This window comes from Erinaceus europaeus, chromosome 16, assembly GCF_950295315.1.
Source record: "Erinaceus europaeus chromosome 16, mEriEur2.1, whole genome shotgun sequence".
NCBI lineage: Eukaryota > Metazoa > Chordata > Mammalia > Eulipotyphla > Erinaceidae > Erinaceus > Erinaceus europaeus.
Window position 1 is genome coordinate 12,859,386 of NC_080177.1, and position 19,852 is coordinate 12,879,237.

Here is a 19,852-nt window from a genome sequence, read left to right on the forward strand (position 1 = left end):
TCACCACTTGTGAAGTGACCCCTGCAGGTGGGGATCCGGGGCTCGAACCAGGATCTTTACTCAGGTCCTTGCACTTTGCGCCACGTGTGCTTAACCCGCTGCGCTACCGCCCGACTGCCTTTTTCTAGTATTTTTAATTTATGTTTTATTATCTTTATTTATTGGGTAGAGACAGCCAAAAAACGAAAGGGAAAGGGAAGACAGAGAGGGAGAGAGACAAAGAGACACCTGCAGCCCTGCTTCACCACTCATGAAGCTTTCCCCCTGCAGGTGGGGACCAGGGACTTGAACCTGGGTCCTTGAGCATTGTAACATGTGTGCTCAACCAGGTGTGCCACCACCCGGCCCCTCTTGTGGCTTTTTGGAAGGTTCCATTTCATCCTAACTGAAAGAAGGCTGGCAGAGTAAAGACATTCAGCTTGGTATGCTCTAACAGGATCCTGCTGTTCATTAATATATTGAAAAGAAATGACAGAGCCAGCGAAATAGCTCACCTAGACAGTGTGTCGGCTCTGTCATGCCCGTAAACCAGGTGGGTGCCCTGTCTCCATAGCACTACGACAAGTTTTCTGTGGGTCTCTCTCCCTGCCTGCCTCTCTCTCTCTCTCTCTCTCTCTCCCTGCCTCTCTCTCTCCCTGTCTCTCTCTCTCTCCCTGCCTCTCTTTTCCTCTCTCTCTCTGCCTCTCTCTCTGCCTCTCTCTCTCTGCCTCTCTCTCTCTGCCTCTCTCTCTGCCTCTCTCTCTCTCTCTCTCCCTGCCTCTCTCTCTCCCTGCCTCTCTCTCTCCCTGCCTCTCTCTCTCTCTGTCTGTCTCTCTCTCCCTGTCTCTCTCTCTCTCCCTGCCTCTCTCTCTGTCTGTCTCTCCCTGTCTCTCTCTCTCTCCCTGCCTCTCTCTCTCTCTGTCTGTCTCTCTCTCCCTGTCTCTCTCTCTCCCTGCCTCTCTTTTCCTCTCTCTCTCTGCCTCTCTCTCTGCCTCTCTCTCTCTCTCCCTGCCTCTCTCTCCCTGTCTCTCTCTCCCTGCCTCTCTTTTCCTCTCTCTCTCTGCCTCTCTCTCTGCCTCTCTCTCTCTCTCTCCCTGCCTCTCTCTCTCTCTGTCTGTCTCTCTCTCCCTGTCTCTCTCTCTCTCCCTGCCTCTCTTTTCCTCTCTCTCTCTGCCTCTCTCTCTCTGCCTTTCTCTCTCGCTCTCTCTGCCTTTCTCTCTCTCTCTGCCTTTCTCTCTCTCTCTGCCTCTTTCTCTCTCCCTCTCTCCTGCCTCCCTCCCTCTCTCCATTTGAACACAGTCAGCTCAGAGGAGTGAAGCCCCAGTGACAATAAATGGGAGGAAGGGGAAGGGAGGGATAGCTCCTCCCTTTAGAGCACACAGCTCGCTGTTCATGAGGACTTCATTTCAAGTCCTAGCATGGCAGGGGAAAACTGGAAGACCCCAGAGAAACTACAAGGAATGTGCTAGAGTGTCTCTCCTCTTCACCTCTTTTTCATATCTCCTTCAAAGAAATTTTAAAAATTAGACCAGGTGGGCTGCCTGAGTTGGTGTTGCACATACACATATAAGACTCTGGGTTCATTCCCCAGCACCACAGAATACCTACGTTAATTAATTACTGAAATATTTCTGTCAGTCAGCAAGTAGCAACTGAGAGGCTTTTCCACCAGTACTCCAATGCCACATCCCATGAGTTAGTCCGAAACAGCTCATCTTAGCCCAGAAAGAGGGCTCCAGACACAGTTCCAGGATGCCGTTAGCAGCCTTGGTCAGTGAAGAATTTGCCATGACTCACTGAAATCGCTGCCACATGGGTAGGACAAACCCAGAGAGTTCCTTTAAAGCATTAAGACCCTGTTAGCACACACAGTTGCGGCAACAACCCTCCAGTATTTGTTATCTCCGATCTGTTCCTCTAGATTCTGACCAGGTATTTCTGCTTAAGGGTCGTCTTGTTTAACCCTGATTCTGACCAGGTATTTCTGCTTAAGGGTCATCTTGTTTAATCCTGACCATTGCTCTGCTTTTGTTTTGATCACCGTTTCTCCCCTAACTCAATTATTTTTAATTCTCCGTTTAGATTCACCAACTTTAGATGTCAAAGTAAGCACTTTTCCAGCCACAAGTAGTGCCCCCATCATGGCCCCCCACCCCCCAGATTCCAGACCTGAAGTCACAGGTCACAGTCAACACAGTTTTATGAAGCCTATTAATCCACTAAGAGATCACTGAGGGGGGAGGGACAGAGATAAACCTCCACAGTGAAATATTCCTTTTGCACATATAAGACCCTGGCTTTGATCCCTGGTATCAATGTAATAAAAACAAATAACTGCAAAATAGTAGAAAACATTAAACATATTTGTATCTTGCCTAGACCCCAAGATAACACTACACAATATCAATGCTTGTTTGCAGTGTACCACGTTTCAATAATTATACCTTTGTGTTAAGACTTGCATAGTGTTGTTTTAGTATATATATTTATATAGATGGGTGTATATATTTACATACATGCATTTTAACATCTATTACCAACAAAGGAAGGTGTAGCCACTGCATAAAAAGTATTCCTATAGGGGCCAGTCAGTGGTGCACCTGGTTAAGTGCTCACATTACAGTGTGCAAGGACCCAGGTTCAAGCCCCTGGTCCCCCCACCTGTAGGGAGTAAGCTTCACAAGTGGTGAAGCAAGACTGCAGACATCACTCTCCCTATCTCCCCCATCTTCTCAATTTCTCTCTGCCTTTATCCAATAATAAATAAAATTCAAAAAATAAACCCATAAATAAAGATGTAACTTAGCAGTGATAACCATTAGAAATGGTGATACAACAATGTATTAAATCAGTGACCCAACATGTAAACTGGCAATAACCAGGATGAACAAAACTGAGATCAAAACCAATTGTTAAGTGTTAGTAGAATTTTGGAGGGGAGGGAGTTGGGCGGTAGCGCAATGGGTTAAGCACAGGTGGCGCAAAGCACAAGGACGGGCGTGAGGATCCCAGTTCAAGCCCCCGGCTCCCCATCTGCAGGGGAGTCGAATCGCTTCACAGGTGGTGAAGCAGGTCTGCAGGTGTCTATCTTTTTCTCCCCAGTCTTTCCCTCCTCTCTCCATTTCTCTCTGTCCTATCCAACAACAATGGCATCAATAACAATAAAAACAAGGTCAACAAAAAGGAAATATTAAAAAAAAAAAAAAAAGAATTCTGGAGGGAAAGATAAAGTTATCCCACTCTCTGTCATGTCTTACAAATAGAAACAGAAATCTTATAATGAAATAGTTTAGTAAGAATATGCATGAATTATTTTTAAAAAATAAAAATTATATTCTTCACTATAAATGTAGTATTATTACTATCTTATTTAATTTTTAGCAAGATCATTACTCAGTACTGGCTTATGGTGCTGCCAGGAATTGAACTTTTCAATCTTCAAGTCTCAGGCATGAAAGTCTTTTTGCAAATTAGTAAAATACCTCACTTGGACAGTGTACTTCTTTGCCATGTGTATAACCTGGGTTCAAGCTCGGCCCCAAGCACACTGACAAAAGCTTCAGTGATGTGTGTATGTGTGTCCATCTCTGTGTCTCTGTCTCACTCTTGCTTTTTAGCGAGCACTGCTCAGTTCTGGCTTAAGGTGGTGCTGAGGATTGAACCTGGGACTTCAGAGTCTCAGGCACGACAGTCTTTTGCATTGCTATTATGTTATCTTCCCGGCAAGGTCTCACATTTTTTATAGGAAAGTCGTCCAGGAATGGTGAAGCCCCAGAAACACTTTTAAAGTCTTTCTGTATAACTACTATGACCCAAGAATAGTTCATAACATTTTAACACAGTGCTGGGGGTCAAACCCGGGGTCTCATACATGCACTCTATCATTGAATTACTTCCTCTGCCCTAACAACAAAAAACAAAACACTAAAATCATATATACACATATATATTCTCCATGGAGTTTTTCTGACCTATGAACCTGCAACTCCATAAAGACTGAGGCTTTTGGATTTGTTAGAGGGAAAACACTGAAAGAGAGCAAGCTGGATGTATCTCCAGCCTCAGTTATCCCTAAGAAGTACCTGAGACCTCTAGGTGAATTATTTCTACATCCTTGTATTGAGACCAGTGTCCTCATGCCTGACAAAGCAAGAATCTTAGTGCCAACTCCTGCCTAGAGTATTCGAATGTTCTAGGACTCCTGAGACCAACTCTTCCACTTAAGATGTCCCCAGTATTAGGTTGGGGTTCAGACGAGTTCTCGAGTTAAAGTAGGCTAAAGAGAAAGACTCTGCACCTGCCTGGAGGCAAAGAATAATTTGTCGTGTAGTAACAGGATAAAGTACCAGGTTATGAATGTTCCTAATGGTTTGGCTTTTTACTACTACAGAGTCCAGTGGAAGTGCCATGAGGCATGCTGTTTCGATGCACCACTATGTCTTTCAGATTTGGGGCCTATCTTTGCTAATTAATCTGGCTCCCATAATACCACTTCATAGCAAGCCTCCTTAACCTCTCCAACAAAGAGGAGTGCCCTATTGTCAGTCACTCCCCTATTCATCAGTTTTTACTCCCTTTTTCTCCTTTTTCCAGAGCAAAATAGCCTATTAGCATTGGCATTCTGCCGGACACCGATTGCCCCAATGCCAAAAAGTGCTTTCTTGAAGGTTCCCATCCCCAAAACTCTAGCCTGGCATTGTGTTGAGTGCTAGAAGTGTATCCTACGTAGGGCCAGAAACGTGGGAGCTAACACACAGTTCAACTGGGAAATCCAGTTAAGAACTCTGATCACTAGACCACTTTTTTAAAAAAATATTTTATTATTTATTTATTTATTATTGGATAGAAGAGAGAGAGAGAGAGAAATTGAGAGGAGTGGAGAAGATAGAAAGGAAGAGGAAGACAGAAAGACACCTGCAGCCCTATTTCACCACTTGTGAAGCTTCCCCCTACAGGTGGGGACCAGGCAGGGGCTTGAACCTGCCTGTAATGTTTGCGCTTAACCAGGTGCACCACTGCCTGGCCCCTAGACCACTGTTTTTGTAGCCACTTATGTTTGGGAACAGAAATGCTGAAATGTGCCTTTTAGAGCCCCACAACTCACATTTCTTAACTGTCCATGCACAATTTAGGCTGCACTGTGTCAGTTAAAAGACTTCCTAGCGTCAGCTCGGTGTTGGCATTTGATACCCTTTTTTTGTCAGATAACTAAACAGATGCCAGAGATGAAGTCTCCTAGAAACAAAATTGCTATGTAATTGCTGCAGCCACAGAATTAAGATTGATATCTGAATCTACCTTTGCTGTACATGCCATTGCTTTGTGAATAGTCTCAATTTGTGTTCTATAGTTTAGGATCAGATTTAATTCAATGCCAACCATATGCATCTATTTTTAGTTCAGACTGACTCCTCGGAACATGTCAAAATGATTGAAATTTGCTGACAGTAATTTTTCCTAAGCAAGTAGATTTGTTTTTGACTCAGATAAACAGTTAACAGAGTAAGTCAGATAAACAGTTGTTTGGCTTTACATTTGTAGCTTTCTACCTAGAAGTAAACTGCTGTCACGTGAGGATGGAATGCCCTTTACCCATCCCCACAGCCTGTTTTCTGCTTCTGACACTCTTTTCATGACCTAGTTCAAATCTCACCGCCTTTGAGAAATATTTATTAACTTCTAGCCCCCCACATTTGCAATATCCAAGTATATTATCTTGTTTTAGCTTTGATCCCACATTTTATAGTTTACTATTTTCATGTTTGCCACCCCTCTGTAATGGTAAAACATTAGAAAATAAGGATCTCGGGAGTCGGGCTGTAGCACAGTGGGTTAAGCGCAGGTGGCGCAAAGCACAAGGACCGGCATAAGGATCCCAGTTCGAACCCCGGCTTCCCACCTGCAGGGGAGCCGCTTCACAGGCGGTGAAGCAGGTCTGCAGGTGTCTATCTTTCTCTCCTCCTCTCTGTCTTCCCCTCCCCTCTCCATTTCTCTCTGTCCTATCCAACAACGACAACAACAACAATAACTACAACAATAAAACAAGGGCAACAAAATGGAATAAATAAAATAAATATTTAAAAAATAAAGAAAAGAAAAGAAAATAAGGATCTCTACTCTTCCCACTCCCCCAGTGCTTTAAGTTGTGAAGATTTCTTCAAAATAATGTATAAATATAAAACAATCATTGTTTTTAGGTCAGAAGTCAAATAAAACTAGCCAATAAATGCAGGAGCACCAAATTGGAAATTCTGACCTCTTGAAGAGTCTATAGAATCCTGTCTACTTGAAGACACTTAATAATTACCTTTTCCTTGACCAGAGGAGAGACTCAGATAAGGTCACTGAGAAGTAAACATAAAGAAGTATGGGATTCCCTCTTGGATTCTCCCTCCCCCCTTCCTATACCCTGTTAAACAAGACTCATCAACTTTTTAAAATACTAGATATTTGTTTGTTTGGGTTTTTTGTTTGTTTTACCAGAGCACTGCTCAGCTCTGGCTTATGGCAGTGTGGGGGATTGAACCTGGGACTTGAGAGCCTCAGGCATGAAAGTCTCTTTGCATAACCATTATGCTATACCCCCACCCAATACTAGATATTTGTGACCACCAGGAGTAGATTCTGAAGCAGAAGTCTCACCTGGAACACTTAATATGTTAATGGACAGGCAGAACAGTTCACCTGAGAGGGTGTTTGCTCTGTCACCCACACAACCCAGGCTGAAACCCAGTTCACACTGCACAGGGGAAGGCTTCTTCTCCCTGTCTGTCTCTATTTGAAAAAGTCAGACCCAAAGTGGTGAAGCCCAAGTGATAGCAAAATTAAATAAGTAAACCCAGATTGTTAAATTTCATCCCAAGTTTGATTTACTAGGGCTGCAGAGTGACCAACAATTTACTTTTCTAACAAATACCCAGGTGAAACTGATGCTTTTCATCCAAGAATCTCCCACTGAGAACCGCTACTTAGACCCATTCCTTGCTCTCTTTGTGCTCTTAATACAATAAAAAAGTAAGATTTATTTACTTAAGGGGGAGACCAGGGCATCACTAGGAAGTGAATTCAGAAACTCCTGCTTGAGAGTCCAATACTTAATCCTCTGCGCTACTTCTTAAGCCAAGAAAACAAGAACATTAATTTGCATGGCTGTTGTCACAGGGGGCAGTTCCACATCTCCCCAAGATGGGTGTCCCTAACACTTCACCCTCCACTCAACAGTCATCCTCCACCATAAGGCACTGAACCCCCAAATAGCCCTCCCCCCCCTTACCTCCTTCCCATCCTGAATCTTCAGATCTACTGCTAAAGACCATAGTCCATTAAGATTTTATCATGCACTCTCCCTTGTTTCTTAGATCCCACCTATGTGTGAGGTCAGTTTCTACTTAAGGGGGCGGAGGGGAACCCTAGAGCTGTGACATAGCTTCAACAAGTGAGATGGCTTGGAGGAGCCATAATAGCTAGGCTTGGCGCTACTCTTCAGTGGTTTCCTTGCATGAGCAATGTCTTTCTAAGACTTTGAAACAACCTTTAACATTAGGAATAGTTTGTAAAACATTTCTGGAGTGGTCTAAAGCACCTCTAAATGCAGACCAGCAGATGAGGTCATGGTAATGCAAGAATCAGAAGGGGGGGGGGATGAAAACTATAATCACTGTCAAAGGGGTGTTCTCTGTAGACAAGTGAATGGAGCTATTGTACACAAACTCAGCGGTTGCCAAGCATGTGGTCCAATTATTTTGCCTGTGTGAGCATGGCACAGAAGGATCTACTTAGAAGGCTTGATTCACACAAGTTGGTGTTTAGTTTGACAATAGCAAGTGAAAGCCTGGAGATTTTTGAACCTAAAATTCTTTACATTCTCACTTTCCAAATCTAGGATATGATACAGTGAAGTTGGAAAAACCAGAAAAGTAAACCACCATCCTAAGAAATAATGCAGCAATTTTCAATGAAGAAGGAGCAATAAAGGGGCCTCTGCTCCTCAGTGAGGATTTACCTGGTGGCCTTCTGCAGTCAAATCTAGAGCTTAGAGTCTGTTCTCTCTAGTCTACCTTGGTCTCTACCAACATTTAAGGTGTTTGTAGAAATTCAGAAAACTGAATTGGCCTCCAGAGTCTAAGCTCTTAAAGCAACAGAAAGCCTGCTTCAAAGTCTAGGATGGATATATGGCAAAATGCTTTAGTGGAAAACATCAATCGTTCACTGACATAGGAGTAGCGAGATCTTTAAGTACTCTCTAACTTTCTCAGCTGTGTGACAACATACAGGTGGCTGATCTGAGCTCCAAAAGTCCCAACTGGGAAACAGGGGCAACTGCTATCTAGCCTGACATTTGACATCATGAACACAAGATGAAGGCCATGAGGTCGCTGCCAATACTCCATGATAACCGTGTCTGCTGTACAAGCTCTGACTAAGCCCACCTGAGGGAATAGTGACCCACAGGAGACTAGCCCAGGTAGCGGGGTCTGCAGAATCGGGATGTTACAACTGAGGCTATGAGAAAGAAAATGCCATCTTAAAGTAGACATCATTAGAAACAGATTGGGAGGTGTGGTTAACTTTCCACTGGACAAGAGGCTATGAGAAGGTAGTTAATGTGGTATTGACTTAACAGAAAAGCTGTAAAGGTGTTTCTGTAGTTATGGTGATGCCTAAGAGCAGTATCCTAATTCTGCCAGATCACTAATGTTCCATGAAACATTGCACTACAGTGTTCCTCAGATTTAAGCCTTCCATGGACCTGCAGAAATGAGAGAAAAGGGGGCTCACAAGTTAGAAATCCTAAGAGAGCTCCACCCCTCAAATAAAGGAGCTACAGACTGGAATCCCAATAATTCAACAAGGATAATTGTAGAAAGTTATTAGAACTCGGGAGTCGGGCTGTAGTACAGCGGGCTAAGTGCAGGTAGCGCAAAGCACAAAGACCGGCATAAGGATCCCGGTTCGAACCCCGGCTCCCCACCTGCAGGGGAGTCACTTCACAGGCGGTGAAGCAGGTCTGCAGGTGTCTATCTATCTCTCCTCCTCTCTGTCTTCCCCTCCTCTCTCCATTTCTCTCTGTCCTATCCAACAACAACAACAACAATAATAACTACAACAATAAAACAAGGGCAACAAAAGGGAAAAAATAAATAAAATAAATATAAAAAAAAGAAAGTTATTAGAACTCAAAAGGTTCCACAAAATACCACAGTTTCATATTGTACTTCTCATCAGGGAGAGGGTCTGCAAAGCAAAATGGTTTGAATTGGAATGGCTTGAAACTATAAAATGGGGAATATACTCATTGGAAAATGTGTATTGTTTCCAGATATAAGGCATTTCCAATTGTTAAAGTTAACACAGAAATCATAACAAACAAATTAGAATATTTATTGAGCTATATATATAAGTACTGAAATACATGCTGTATACAACTCTTAGGGCTTAAGATGATTTTTTTTTTCTTTACAACTCCTTCCTCTATAAATTTAAAGTATAACCTGTCAAAAAAATTTTTTAAGTAATCCAAAATATCTTTATATAGTAACAATTATATCATTGGTAACTCAATTCTAAACATGAATGGTTTACTTAGGGTTACCCATTTTTAACACCTATATAAGCCACTAGAAAAGTATAACAGAATAGACATTTTTAAAAAATATATTTATTTTTTTCCCTTTTGTTGCCCTTGGTTTTGTTGTTGTAGTTATTGTTATTGCTGTCATTGTTGGATAGGACAGAGAGAAATGGAGAGAGGAGGGGAAGACAATGAAGAGAAAGACACCTGCAGACCTGCTTCACCGCCTGTGAAGCGACCCCCTGCTGATGCAAAGCTGGGGACTGGAACCAGGATCCTTTCTCCTGTCCTTGCACTTTACGCCACCTGCACTTAACCCACTACACTACTCCCAACACCCAGAAAAGACCTTTTTATGTTTCCAGGTTGTCTTGAGTTTTTTCCTTTTTTTAGTATGATATTAAATATAGTACAGATACGATGAACGTGTCTGGGCAATATAACAGAGGACCCAAAACTTTTTTTTTATTTTACAGTGTGTTAAGTTGCCTCATCTACAATATTCATTCCAAGCATTTACCAGAGCAAATTCATACAAACACCTATGAGTAAAGTCAGCTGTGATGACTTCCTAGGTGTCTATTGGATGCCACTTAAACAGGACTTTTTTTTTTTTTTTGCCTCTAGGGTTATCGTTGGGGCTTGGTGCCTGCACTACGAATCCACTGCTCCTGGAGGCTCTCTTTTTTTCACCCCCTTTTGTTGCCCTTGTTGTTTATCATTGTTTGTTATTGTTGTTGTTTGATAGGACAGAGAGAAATGGAGAGAGATGGGGAAGACAGAGGGGGAGAGAAAGGTAGACACCCGCAGACCTGCTTCACCGCTCATGAAGCGACCCCCCACCCCACCCCGGTGAGAAGCCAGGGGTTGGCACCAGGATCCTTGCACTGGTTCTTGCACTTCACGCCATGTGCCCTTAACCCACTGGACTACCTACCGCCCGCCCCCTCATGCAAGACTTTTTAAAAAAAGAGAAAATGAATAAGAACACAGGTATGGATCTAGAATTCACCTTCTGTACTAACAAGGTTAGTTTACATTATTTTCATTTAAAAAATGTTGTAATATACAAATTGAAAATCGAAACAGATTAAAAATGTTCAGGATTCCAGAACTGCTAACTTTGGAATTTCAACTGACTTGCTATTGTAACAGAGTTTAACTGACTTGCTATTATAACAGAAATTCTGAGACAGCATAATTACTTTTTAAAATCAGTTACAAAAATATTCATGAAAATACAACAGCCTTGCGTTTTTTCCCTGTGAATAAAATCATCCTAATTCTCTAACATTGGTTTTGCATTAATGAATCCAAGAATTCTGCTTACCAAATACAAAAGTTTTTAGAAAAGGCAATCACGGTCCAGACAGTAATAAAAAAAAAAAAAAAAAAAAACTCTAAAGTCAAGACTGGTAGGCTAGAAGGGAAGCAAACCTGACCTCTTGATTTTTAATAAAGAGCTCTAAAAATTTATTCAGTGATTCCCATTTTAAATCTTACAATTTCATTAAAATTGTTCAGAAATTATTTTGAAAGGACTTACAACATAAACTGATCTATTAAAAGAAATAGTCTAGCTGCAAAATTCTGTTTCCTACTATGAGACACAACAAAGTATTTTTAAGTCTGTTTAAGTATTGCTTATGTGTAACATTTCCAAATTATCTTCCACAAACCACAGGTACTAATACTCCCATTTTACTGAGGAGGAAATGAAATACAGAGAGGTAAAGTAACTTCAGGAGTCAGAATGGATAGAGGAAACAAAGATGTGAGTTAGAGACAAAAAAAGTTGAATATAATGTATTCAACTACTAGCTTTCAGCAAGGGCTTTCATCTGGGCCTTTCATCTGTGAAATGGCGATAATATCAACCATCTCTCAAATGACTCATGAAAGATATAAGTAAGCAGTTAGCAGAAAGAACAGAGAGCCATTTAATAAGCACTGCCTCTCAAAAAAGGAAAAAGTATTCTCAGGGGCCTGGGGGTGGCACACATGATTGAGCACACGTTACAGTGTGTAAGGACCTGGGTTCAAGCCCCAGGCTCCCACCTGCAGGGGGAAAGCTTCACGAGTGGTGGGGCAGGGCTGCAGGTGTCTCTCTCTCCTTCTCTATCTTCCCCTTACCCTCTTGATTTCTGGCTGTCTCTATCCAATAAATAAAGATAATTTTTAAAAAGAGGGTGGCCAGGCAGTGGCACCCCTGGCTGAGCGCATGTGTTACAGTTCACAAGGACCCAGGTTCAAGCTCCTAGTCCCCACCTGCAAGGGGAAATCTTTGCAAGTGGTGAAGCAGGGCTGCAGGTGTTTCTCTGTCTCCCTATCTTCCTCCTTCCCTCTTGATTTCTGGCTCTCTATCCAATAAATAAAGATTTTTAAAAAAATTAAATATATTTTTTAAATTATTCTCTGGCAGGGGGAGATAGCATAATGGTTATGCAAACAGACTCTCATGCCTGAGGCTCCAAAGTCCCAGGTTCAATCACCTGCACCACCATAAGCCAGAGCTGAGCAGTGCTCTAGTGGAAAAAAAAAAAAAAAAGGTATTCTCTCCCACAAATCCACATACTTTCTTCTTCAGCTAATGTAGTGGGACTATGGCCACTGGGAAACATGCTTTGAGTTACCTGACTAGCACAGGGCTCAACACATTCGTTCTCGCTTCCAAAACTTCACTTATCTTAGATCCTACAGCTTCCAAATGCTGGAAACAATCAAATCCAAATCTGAGTTGCTTCACAGAACTGCTTCTGCAAACACAAATTTTATCTATGGTAATGTCTAATTGAACTTTTAAAGCCAACCACGCTGCTTAATCAGCTGTTATTTTAAGTGCTTTAGTAAATCAAATTTATCTCCAGGGTGACTATACTTTTCAGTAAACACAGAAATGTGCTTATTATTTCTGACTTGAAAACCTATATATTTTCAATACATATGTCCACAGTATTTCTTCAATGTTTATATTTTAATATTTTAGAAATGATTGCAACATGAAAAATAGCTTAATATATATTTCTTAGGCTATTACAGGTATAAGCATTATTCCATCTGGTATGTTATATTCAAAGATACAATGGATTCTTTTCATTTTTTTTCCTGTTGTCTCCCAAATAAAGTAGTAGATAAGGTAGTAAATAAGTAAATAAATTTAGGTATGCATAAATTACACTATTCAAAAATATATGGCCCTAAATCTGCATTTATGAGACAATGACCTTCAAAACTGACACGGAGCTGTGCGCAATGTTTTTCACACAGGGGCAATTAGACTACAATCCTCCCATATATATTTTCATTTCTCAGGGTCTACAAATACATTTGCATATCTGAAAGAATGAAATAGCCTGGTAACTGTGGCAACCTTCCTTAAGAGGATATAAGGCATTTCACTACCTTAACAATCACATCCTAAATGCCAAGTCAATATAACTACTGCAGTGTTAATGGTTAGCCAATACTTTGACAGATTTTCCCACAACTGAAATTCACCAAATGTACCTATTATGGCTCCAACACAGTTATAACGTTCCTGATTCTGCAACACCCTAAGTGGTCCAATTTTCTCAAGAAGCCCTGAAATCTTTGAGACAGACACCCAACTTAAAAGTATGGCATACAATGCTTCAAGGAAAGGAAATTCAAATGATCACCAAAAAATTCAAGATATAATACTGTAATTGCTGAAATGTTGGGAATATTGTTTTACCCTAATAAGGAGCTGATGATTCCTTCCCATACTGATTTAAAAGACTCAGAGTGTGTCCAATAAGCACACACACTATATAAAGAGAAAAAGTTGCAAAGTTCAATCTTTAAATGCTCAAAAAAGCTATATGCACAAAATACTATAGCTTCACATAAAATACCATCTTCTTTTTTTAAAAAAATATTGTATTTATTCCCTTTTGTTGCCCTTGTTGTTTTATTGTTGTAGTTACTGTTGTTACTGATGTCATTATTGTTGGATAGGACAGAGAGAAATGGAGAGAGGAGGGGAAGACAGAGAAGGGGAGAGAAAGATAGACACCTGCAGACCTGCTTCACCGCCTGTGAAGCGACTCCCCTGCAGGTGGAGAGCTGGAGGCTCGAACTGGGATCCTTATGCCAGTCCTTGAGCTTCGCACCACCTGCGCTTAACCCGCTGTGCTACCACCCAACTCCTGATACCATCTTTTCTTCTCATAGATAAGAAAACAACAATTCATAATAGGGGTGTCAAGGATGTTATTACATAGGCTAGTATTCCTATGTTTTTTAGACTTATATGAGAATCTCCATATACAGTCGTTAATATGTCTAGATGTGAACACTTACTGTAGTATATGTCATAGCAAGCTTGAGTTTTTTTAATGGCCTAAATTCTTATAACATCAATCTGTAATATGACCTGAATGGACAAAAACACATGACCACAACTGACTATCATAAGTACTGATCCAGGTTAGTCCAGCTTAGTTTAAAAATATTTTTTATCAGTGGTAACAAAAAATGCCCACAACTACAATAACAATCAACCAGCCTCAAAAGATCCGCTAACTGAGGGGAACAACTCTACTCTAATTTAAAAATCGCCCTACTCTAATTTAAAAATCACTACTGGATTAAGCGATCTCAATTCTACATCGGTGTTCTATCACCTATACCTCAAAAGGACTTTCAGGACTCACAAAGTGGAAATCTCACCCTGCCCTTGACAATACTGTTGTGTAAGAAAAGCTTTAAATTTTAAAACAAAGACTAAGACTCGAAAAAGCTCAACTCAGTTCTTCCTCCACCAAAAAAAAAAAAAAAGGTAGAGACAAAAGTAAGGGGAAAATATATAGCACCTCTCGATCATATTCAATGACAAAAATTCTCTCACTTGATCACTAGCTAGAGCTTCTTTATGACTGCTCAAGCTGTAGTTAATGGCCTTTAAAAAAGAAAAGAAAAGAAAAAGACATTTTGTTCTCTTTTTCTATCCTCGTGGGTCTTTGGCAGCAGTCAGCATTTCTGCCCAGAGCTGTTTTTGAGGGGTGGGAGAAAAAGTGGAGAGAAGGCAGAACTGAGCACAGAGTCAGCAGACAGCAGCAGCTGCTCCCCTCCCGCTCCCCGGCCTCTTCCTCACACAGGGCTCTTTTCCACGATGGAGCACTGTCAGCAAAATAATAATAATAATAATAATACATGGATTGTGGGCTGGGGGGCGGGGGAGACGGTAGAGGCCGTGCAGGAGACAAAGGGAGGAGGACACAGAGCCAACAGTTTCTGCCTGCTACAGCCGAGACAAGAAGCCCCCTCTGGCTTCTTGCTGCAAGGACAAGGGATCAGGTGAGACCACTCTGAATCCAAACTCAATTTACTCCTCCAGCAGCGAGTGCAGGAGCCTCCAGGCTGCTGAAGTCCACCCGTGGGGCATGGGCAAAGGCTCAGCCACCTCGGGACTTGATCAAGGAGACAGAGCGCTGGGATTGCAGATCTGGGAGGAGGAATGGGGGGGATTAATAACAACAACAATAATAATACATCGCAACTGCTTCTGACGTGCACCACAGAGGTCATAAAGGAACATAAGAGGTTACAAAATAAATAAATAAATAAACCTCTTGCAGAATCCCAGGTTCTGGAGAAAGGCTGCGCCGTGTCCCTGTATTGTTGGCGTCTTTTGTAAGTCACCCGGTTCCTTGTCGCCGCCGCCAGCCCCTCAGATCGCCAGGACTTGTTGCTAAAGCTTTTTTCTTTTCTTATTTTTTTTCCTTTCCTCCTTTGGTAACCTCCTGAACCCCCACCTCGGAACGACCCCAAGACAAGCAGGATGGAGAGGGGGAGGAGGAGCTGCGAGCTGGGAGGGGGCCGGGTGCTGCGAGCCCCCGCCGCCGCAGGCCACCGCGCCCCGGGCTGCGCGTTCAGGGCCACCTTCCGCGGGCTCTGACTCACGGGTGCTGGCGGGCGGGGGGCTGTGACAGGCGCCGTTCTCGCCGCCGCCGCCGCCGCCGGAGAAGGCAGAAAGGAAGATCCCTACCCCCGGCCCCGGACCGAGCACAAGACCCCGCGTCCCCGACGGTGCGGCGGAGGAGCGAGCCCCGCACCCTACCCGGCTCCGCGCCCCCCGACAGACACCCGGGGGCCGGGCAGGGGCGCCCACACCACGAGAGTGCGCAGGGGAAGAGTTGGGGGGCGGGAGGTCCGGACCCAGGCGTCCCCCATCGGCAGCCTGGGGCGGACAAAGCGCCGAGGTCCGGGGCGACACCCCCTCTCCCAGCCTGGGGCAGGTCGGGGCGCCGCGCGGGGCGGGGGTCTGACCTGGATGGTGCAGGTGTACTCGCTGTCGTCCAGCAGCCGCACGGTGCAGCTGTACTCGCGCTCCAGGCTCCTGCTGCTGCCGCTCATCAACCTGCTCAGCATCTTCCCGCCAGCCCGCACGGCCCCGGGAGAGACGCGGCGGCGCTGCGGACCCCGGACCTGGCGCCCCTCAGCCGGGCAGCTCTGTACCGGCCCCGGACACACGCACCATCACCGCAGCCGGGTTGCCGCCGTCGCCTCCGGCTGGCCCCGCTTCGCCTCCACCTCCTTCGCCGCCGCCTCCCCCAGCCCGCAGCAAGCACTCGCGCTCTGTCTCTCTCTCCCGGCGCCGCGCCGCCAGTGTAGCTCGCGGGGCGGGGCCTCGGCCGCAGGGGGGCCAATGGGGGTCAGCGCGGCGGAACCGAGTGGCAGACGGAGAAGCCAATCAAACAGGACAGCAGGGTAACAGACAGGTCAGGGGAGCAATCACAAGCAGAAAGACAGGCCCGGCCTAGTGAGACCAGCCCTCGGGCGTCCCAAAGCAGGGGCGCTTCTCCTCCCCGCGGTTGCCGCTACCGAGGCTGCTGCCCCTCCCCCGGGGCAGGTGTGGGCGCTGGGCCAGAGGGATGTCTGCGGCCGCGAATGCGTTTGCACTCTGCTTCGGGAGCCAAGTCCACACTCTGCGACGCCGTGGTTCCGGCCCTCTGGGGGAGCCCGGTGGTGCGCGATCACAATCCCAGCTGCACCTGCAGAATGCGGGCATCGACCGCTCGGGACCACGCTGCTGCCCCCACCTGCGCTTTGCCCCGGGTCTTGCCGACAGGCATCTTCGCCCCAGCCCTCTTATTTTGAACATCTGTTTTACAGAAGCTACTTCGTCAAAAGCTTCAGCGTTTGCAGAGGTGGTTAAGCACTCGTGTTTAACCCATAGCAAGCCCTCCACTCGAACACCCTTTGCGTCCTTCCTTTTATTTTCAGAAGACAAAAGGAAGAAACTGAGCGTGTGCTCCCTCAGCTGGCGTGGAGCGAGGACGCCATGGACCCCTTCCACTATACCTTTAGAACTAGAATAACCATGTCTTCAGACTTCCTTGACGCAAAGTCAGAAGAGACACAGCACAAAGAAAAAAGTTGTCTCCTGCCTTCCTGACCCCAGCATTTTTAAGCTCCCTGGTCTTTACAAAAATTGACCAACAAATATAATAGCCATCAAAAGAAATTGATAGGAGGAAATAGAAAAATCAAAACAATAATGCCAGATAATTAAAGATTATTTAATTAAAGATTAAAATTCCATAATCTGCCAAGTATTTTCATTTACACTGTTGTGGCTTGTAGGTCATATAATACACAAAAACAATAAAAACTTACATAGAACCTAGAAAAACCGTGCTATTCTTTTTTCCAAGCTATTCTTTGTAATAGTGGTTTAGGAGATTGTAAGATTATAGGATATATATAGTCTTACACCGTACCCACCACTAAAGTTCTGTGCCCCCACCATGCTAGTGATAACCACCATAGTTCTTGTCAGGCCAAGGGTAAGCTGGGAGGGCTGAGAGGAGATGATTAGGAAGGGCAAGGTCCTTAGTAGCAAAGCCTTGAACGGTGGGGCAGACAAGAGCTAGAGTGAGAGAGAGTGAGGGATCACTTGCTAGCTCCTGCCTTTATTACGGAGGGGAGGAGGCTGTCAGCTCCCCCCACCACCACCACACACCACCAAACTGACCTGTCCTCTTCTGTCTCCCATAACTCTACCCCAGCCTTTATAGCATCGGCTTACATCAAGTGTGGCACATTATTTACATTAGGTGTATCACATCATTTATATCAGGTGAAAATGGATAGGGGGGGGGGGAACATAGGCTTTGAGCCAAAGCTAAAATGAGCTCTGTGTCAGGACATAGCCCTGTCCTGACAGTTCTCATAAAGTCTTAGAGATAGTTTGTTTGCTTCTGATTTGTCTTTTTTTTCTTTTTATTTAAATTGGGGAATTAATGTTTTACATTCAACATTAAGTACAATAGTTTGTACATGCATAACATTCCCCAGTTTCCCATATAACAATACAACCCCCACTAGGTCCTCTGAATCCTTCTTGGACCTGTATTCTCCCCACCCACTCACCCCAGAGTCTTTTACTTTGGTGCAATACGCCAATTCCATTTCAGGTTCTACTTGTGTTTTCTTTTCTGATTTTGTTTTTCAACTTCGGCCTGAAAGTGAGATCATCCCATATTCATCCTTCTGTTTCTGACTTATTTCACTCAACATGATTTTTTCAAGGTCCATCCAAGATCGGCTGAAAACGGTGAAGTCACCATTTTTTTACAGCTGAGTAGTATTCCATTGTGTATATATACCACCACTTGCTCAGTCACTCATCTGTTGTTGGACACCTGGGTTGCTTCCAGGTTTTGGCTATTACAAATTGTGCTGCCAAGAACATATATATACACAGATCTTTTTGGATGGATATGTTGGGTTCCTTAGGATATATCCCCAGGAGAGGAATTGCAGGATCATAGGGTAGGTCCATTTCTAGCCTTCTGAGAGTTCTCCAGACTGTTCTCCACAGAGGTTGGACCAACTGACATTCCCACCAGCAGTGTAGGAGGGTTCCTTTGACCCCACACCCTCTCCAGCATTTGCTGCTGTTACCTTTTCTGATGTATGACATTCTCACAGGAGTGAAGTGATATCTCATTGTTGTCTTGATTTGCATTTCTCTGACAATCAGAGACTTGGAACATTTTTTTATGTGTTTCTCAGCCTTTTGGACCTCTTCTGTGGTGAATATTCTGTTCATGTCCTCCCCCCATTTTTGGATGTGGTTATTTGTTGTCTTGTTGTTGAGTTTGGCAAGCTCTTTATATATGTTGGTTATTAAACTCTTGTCTGATGTATGGCATGTAAAGATCTTCTCCCATTCTGTGAGGGGTCTCTTGGTTTGGGTAGTGGTTTCTTTTGCTGTGAAGAAGCTTTTTAATTTGATGTAGTCCCATAGGTTTATACTTGCCTTAGTCTTCTTTGTAATTGGATTCGTTTCATTGAAGATGTCTTTAAAATTTATGCAAAAAAGAGTTCTGCCAATATTTTCCTCTAAGTATTTGATAGTTTGTAGTCTAACATCCAAGTCCTTGATCCACGTGGAATTTACTTTTGTATTTGGTGAAATACAGTGGTTCAGTTTCATTCTTCTGCATGTTTCAACCCATTGTTTCCAACACCATTTGTTGAAGAGACTCTGGTTTCCCCATTTAATAGTCTGAGCCCCTTTGTCAAAGATTAGATGTCCACAGGTGTGGGGGCTGCTTCTGATTTTTCGTTTGTTCAGCTTCTTGGTTGATTCTGTTTTAGCAAGTACATGTGTTTCATTTCTCTAGTTTCCACCTGTGAGTGAAGCCAGGTGATAGTTATCTTTTATCTCTTTGCATGTTTCACTAAGCAAAATCACCTCCAATTCCATCCTTTTTGGTGCAAAGGGCACAATATCATCTTTTGATTGCAAAGTAGTAGGGAAATATATAAAAATATAAAAAAGGGAAATGGGGGCCAGGTGGTGGCACTCTTTGTTGTACACATGTGTCATAATGTGCACGGACCCAATTCAAGCCCCTTGTCCCCCCACCCATGGGGAAAGCTACATCATCGGTAGTACTGTACTGCAGGTATCTCTGTTTCCCTCTATGTTTTCCTTACCTCTCAATTTCTGTCTCTATCCAATAAATAGATTTTTTTCAGATGTTCAAACCTTGTTTAATAAATAAAAACTAAGTAAAAAATAAAACAGAAAAAGGAAATGTAAAAACCATGTTCACAACCTATTAAAGTGTTGGTGCATAGACAATTAGCTATAACTCAATGGAGCACTACAAAAAGAAATACTATAATTCTCGGTTCGAGCCCCCGGCTCCCCACCTGCAGGGGAGTCGCTTCACGGGCGGTGAAGCAGGTCTGCAGGTGTCTATCTTTCTCCCCTTCTCTGTCTTCCCCTCCTCTCTCCATTTCTCTCTGTCCTATCCAACAACG

The 19,852-nt window shown here is 43.7% G+C and overlaps 1 protein-coding gene across 7 annotated transcripts in view; it reads right to left on the reverse strand.

Moving 5' to 3' along the window:
* FRMD5 (FERM domain containing 5) overlaps nucleotides 1-16,145 on the reverse strand; it is a 353,107-nt gene extending 336,962 nt beyond the window's left edge. For all 7 annotated transcript variants that reach the window (XM_060174543.1, XM_060174544.1, XM_060174540.1 and 4 more), the window contains exon 1: nucleotides 15,842-16,145. In XM_060174543.1, the coding sequence (XP_060030526.1) occupies nucleotides 15,842-15,943 (102 nt within the window). In that variant the 5' untranslated portion in view covers nucleotides 15,944-16,145. The remainder of the gene's footprint in view (nucleotides 1-15,841) is intronic.
* Nucleotides 16,146-19,852: the final 3,707 nt, after the last annotated feature.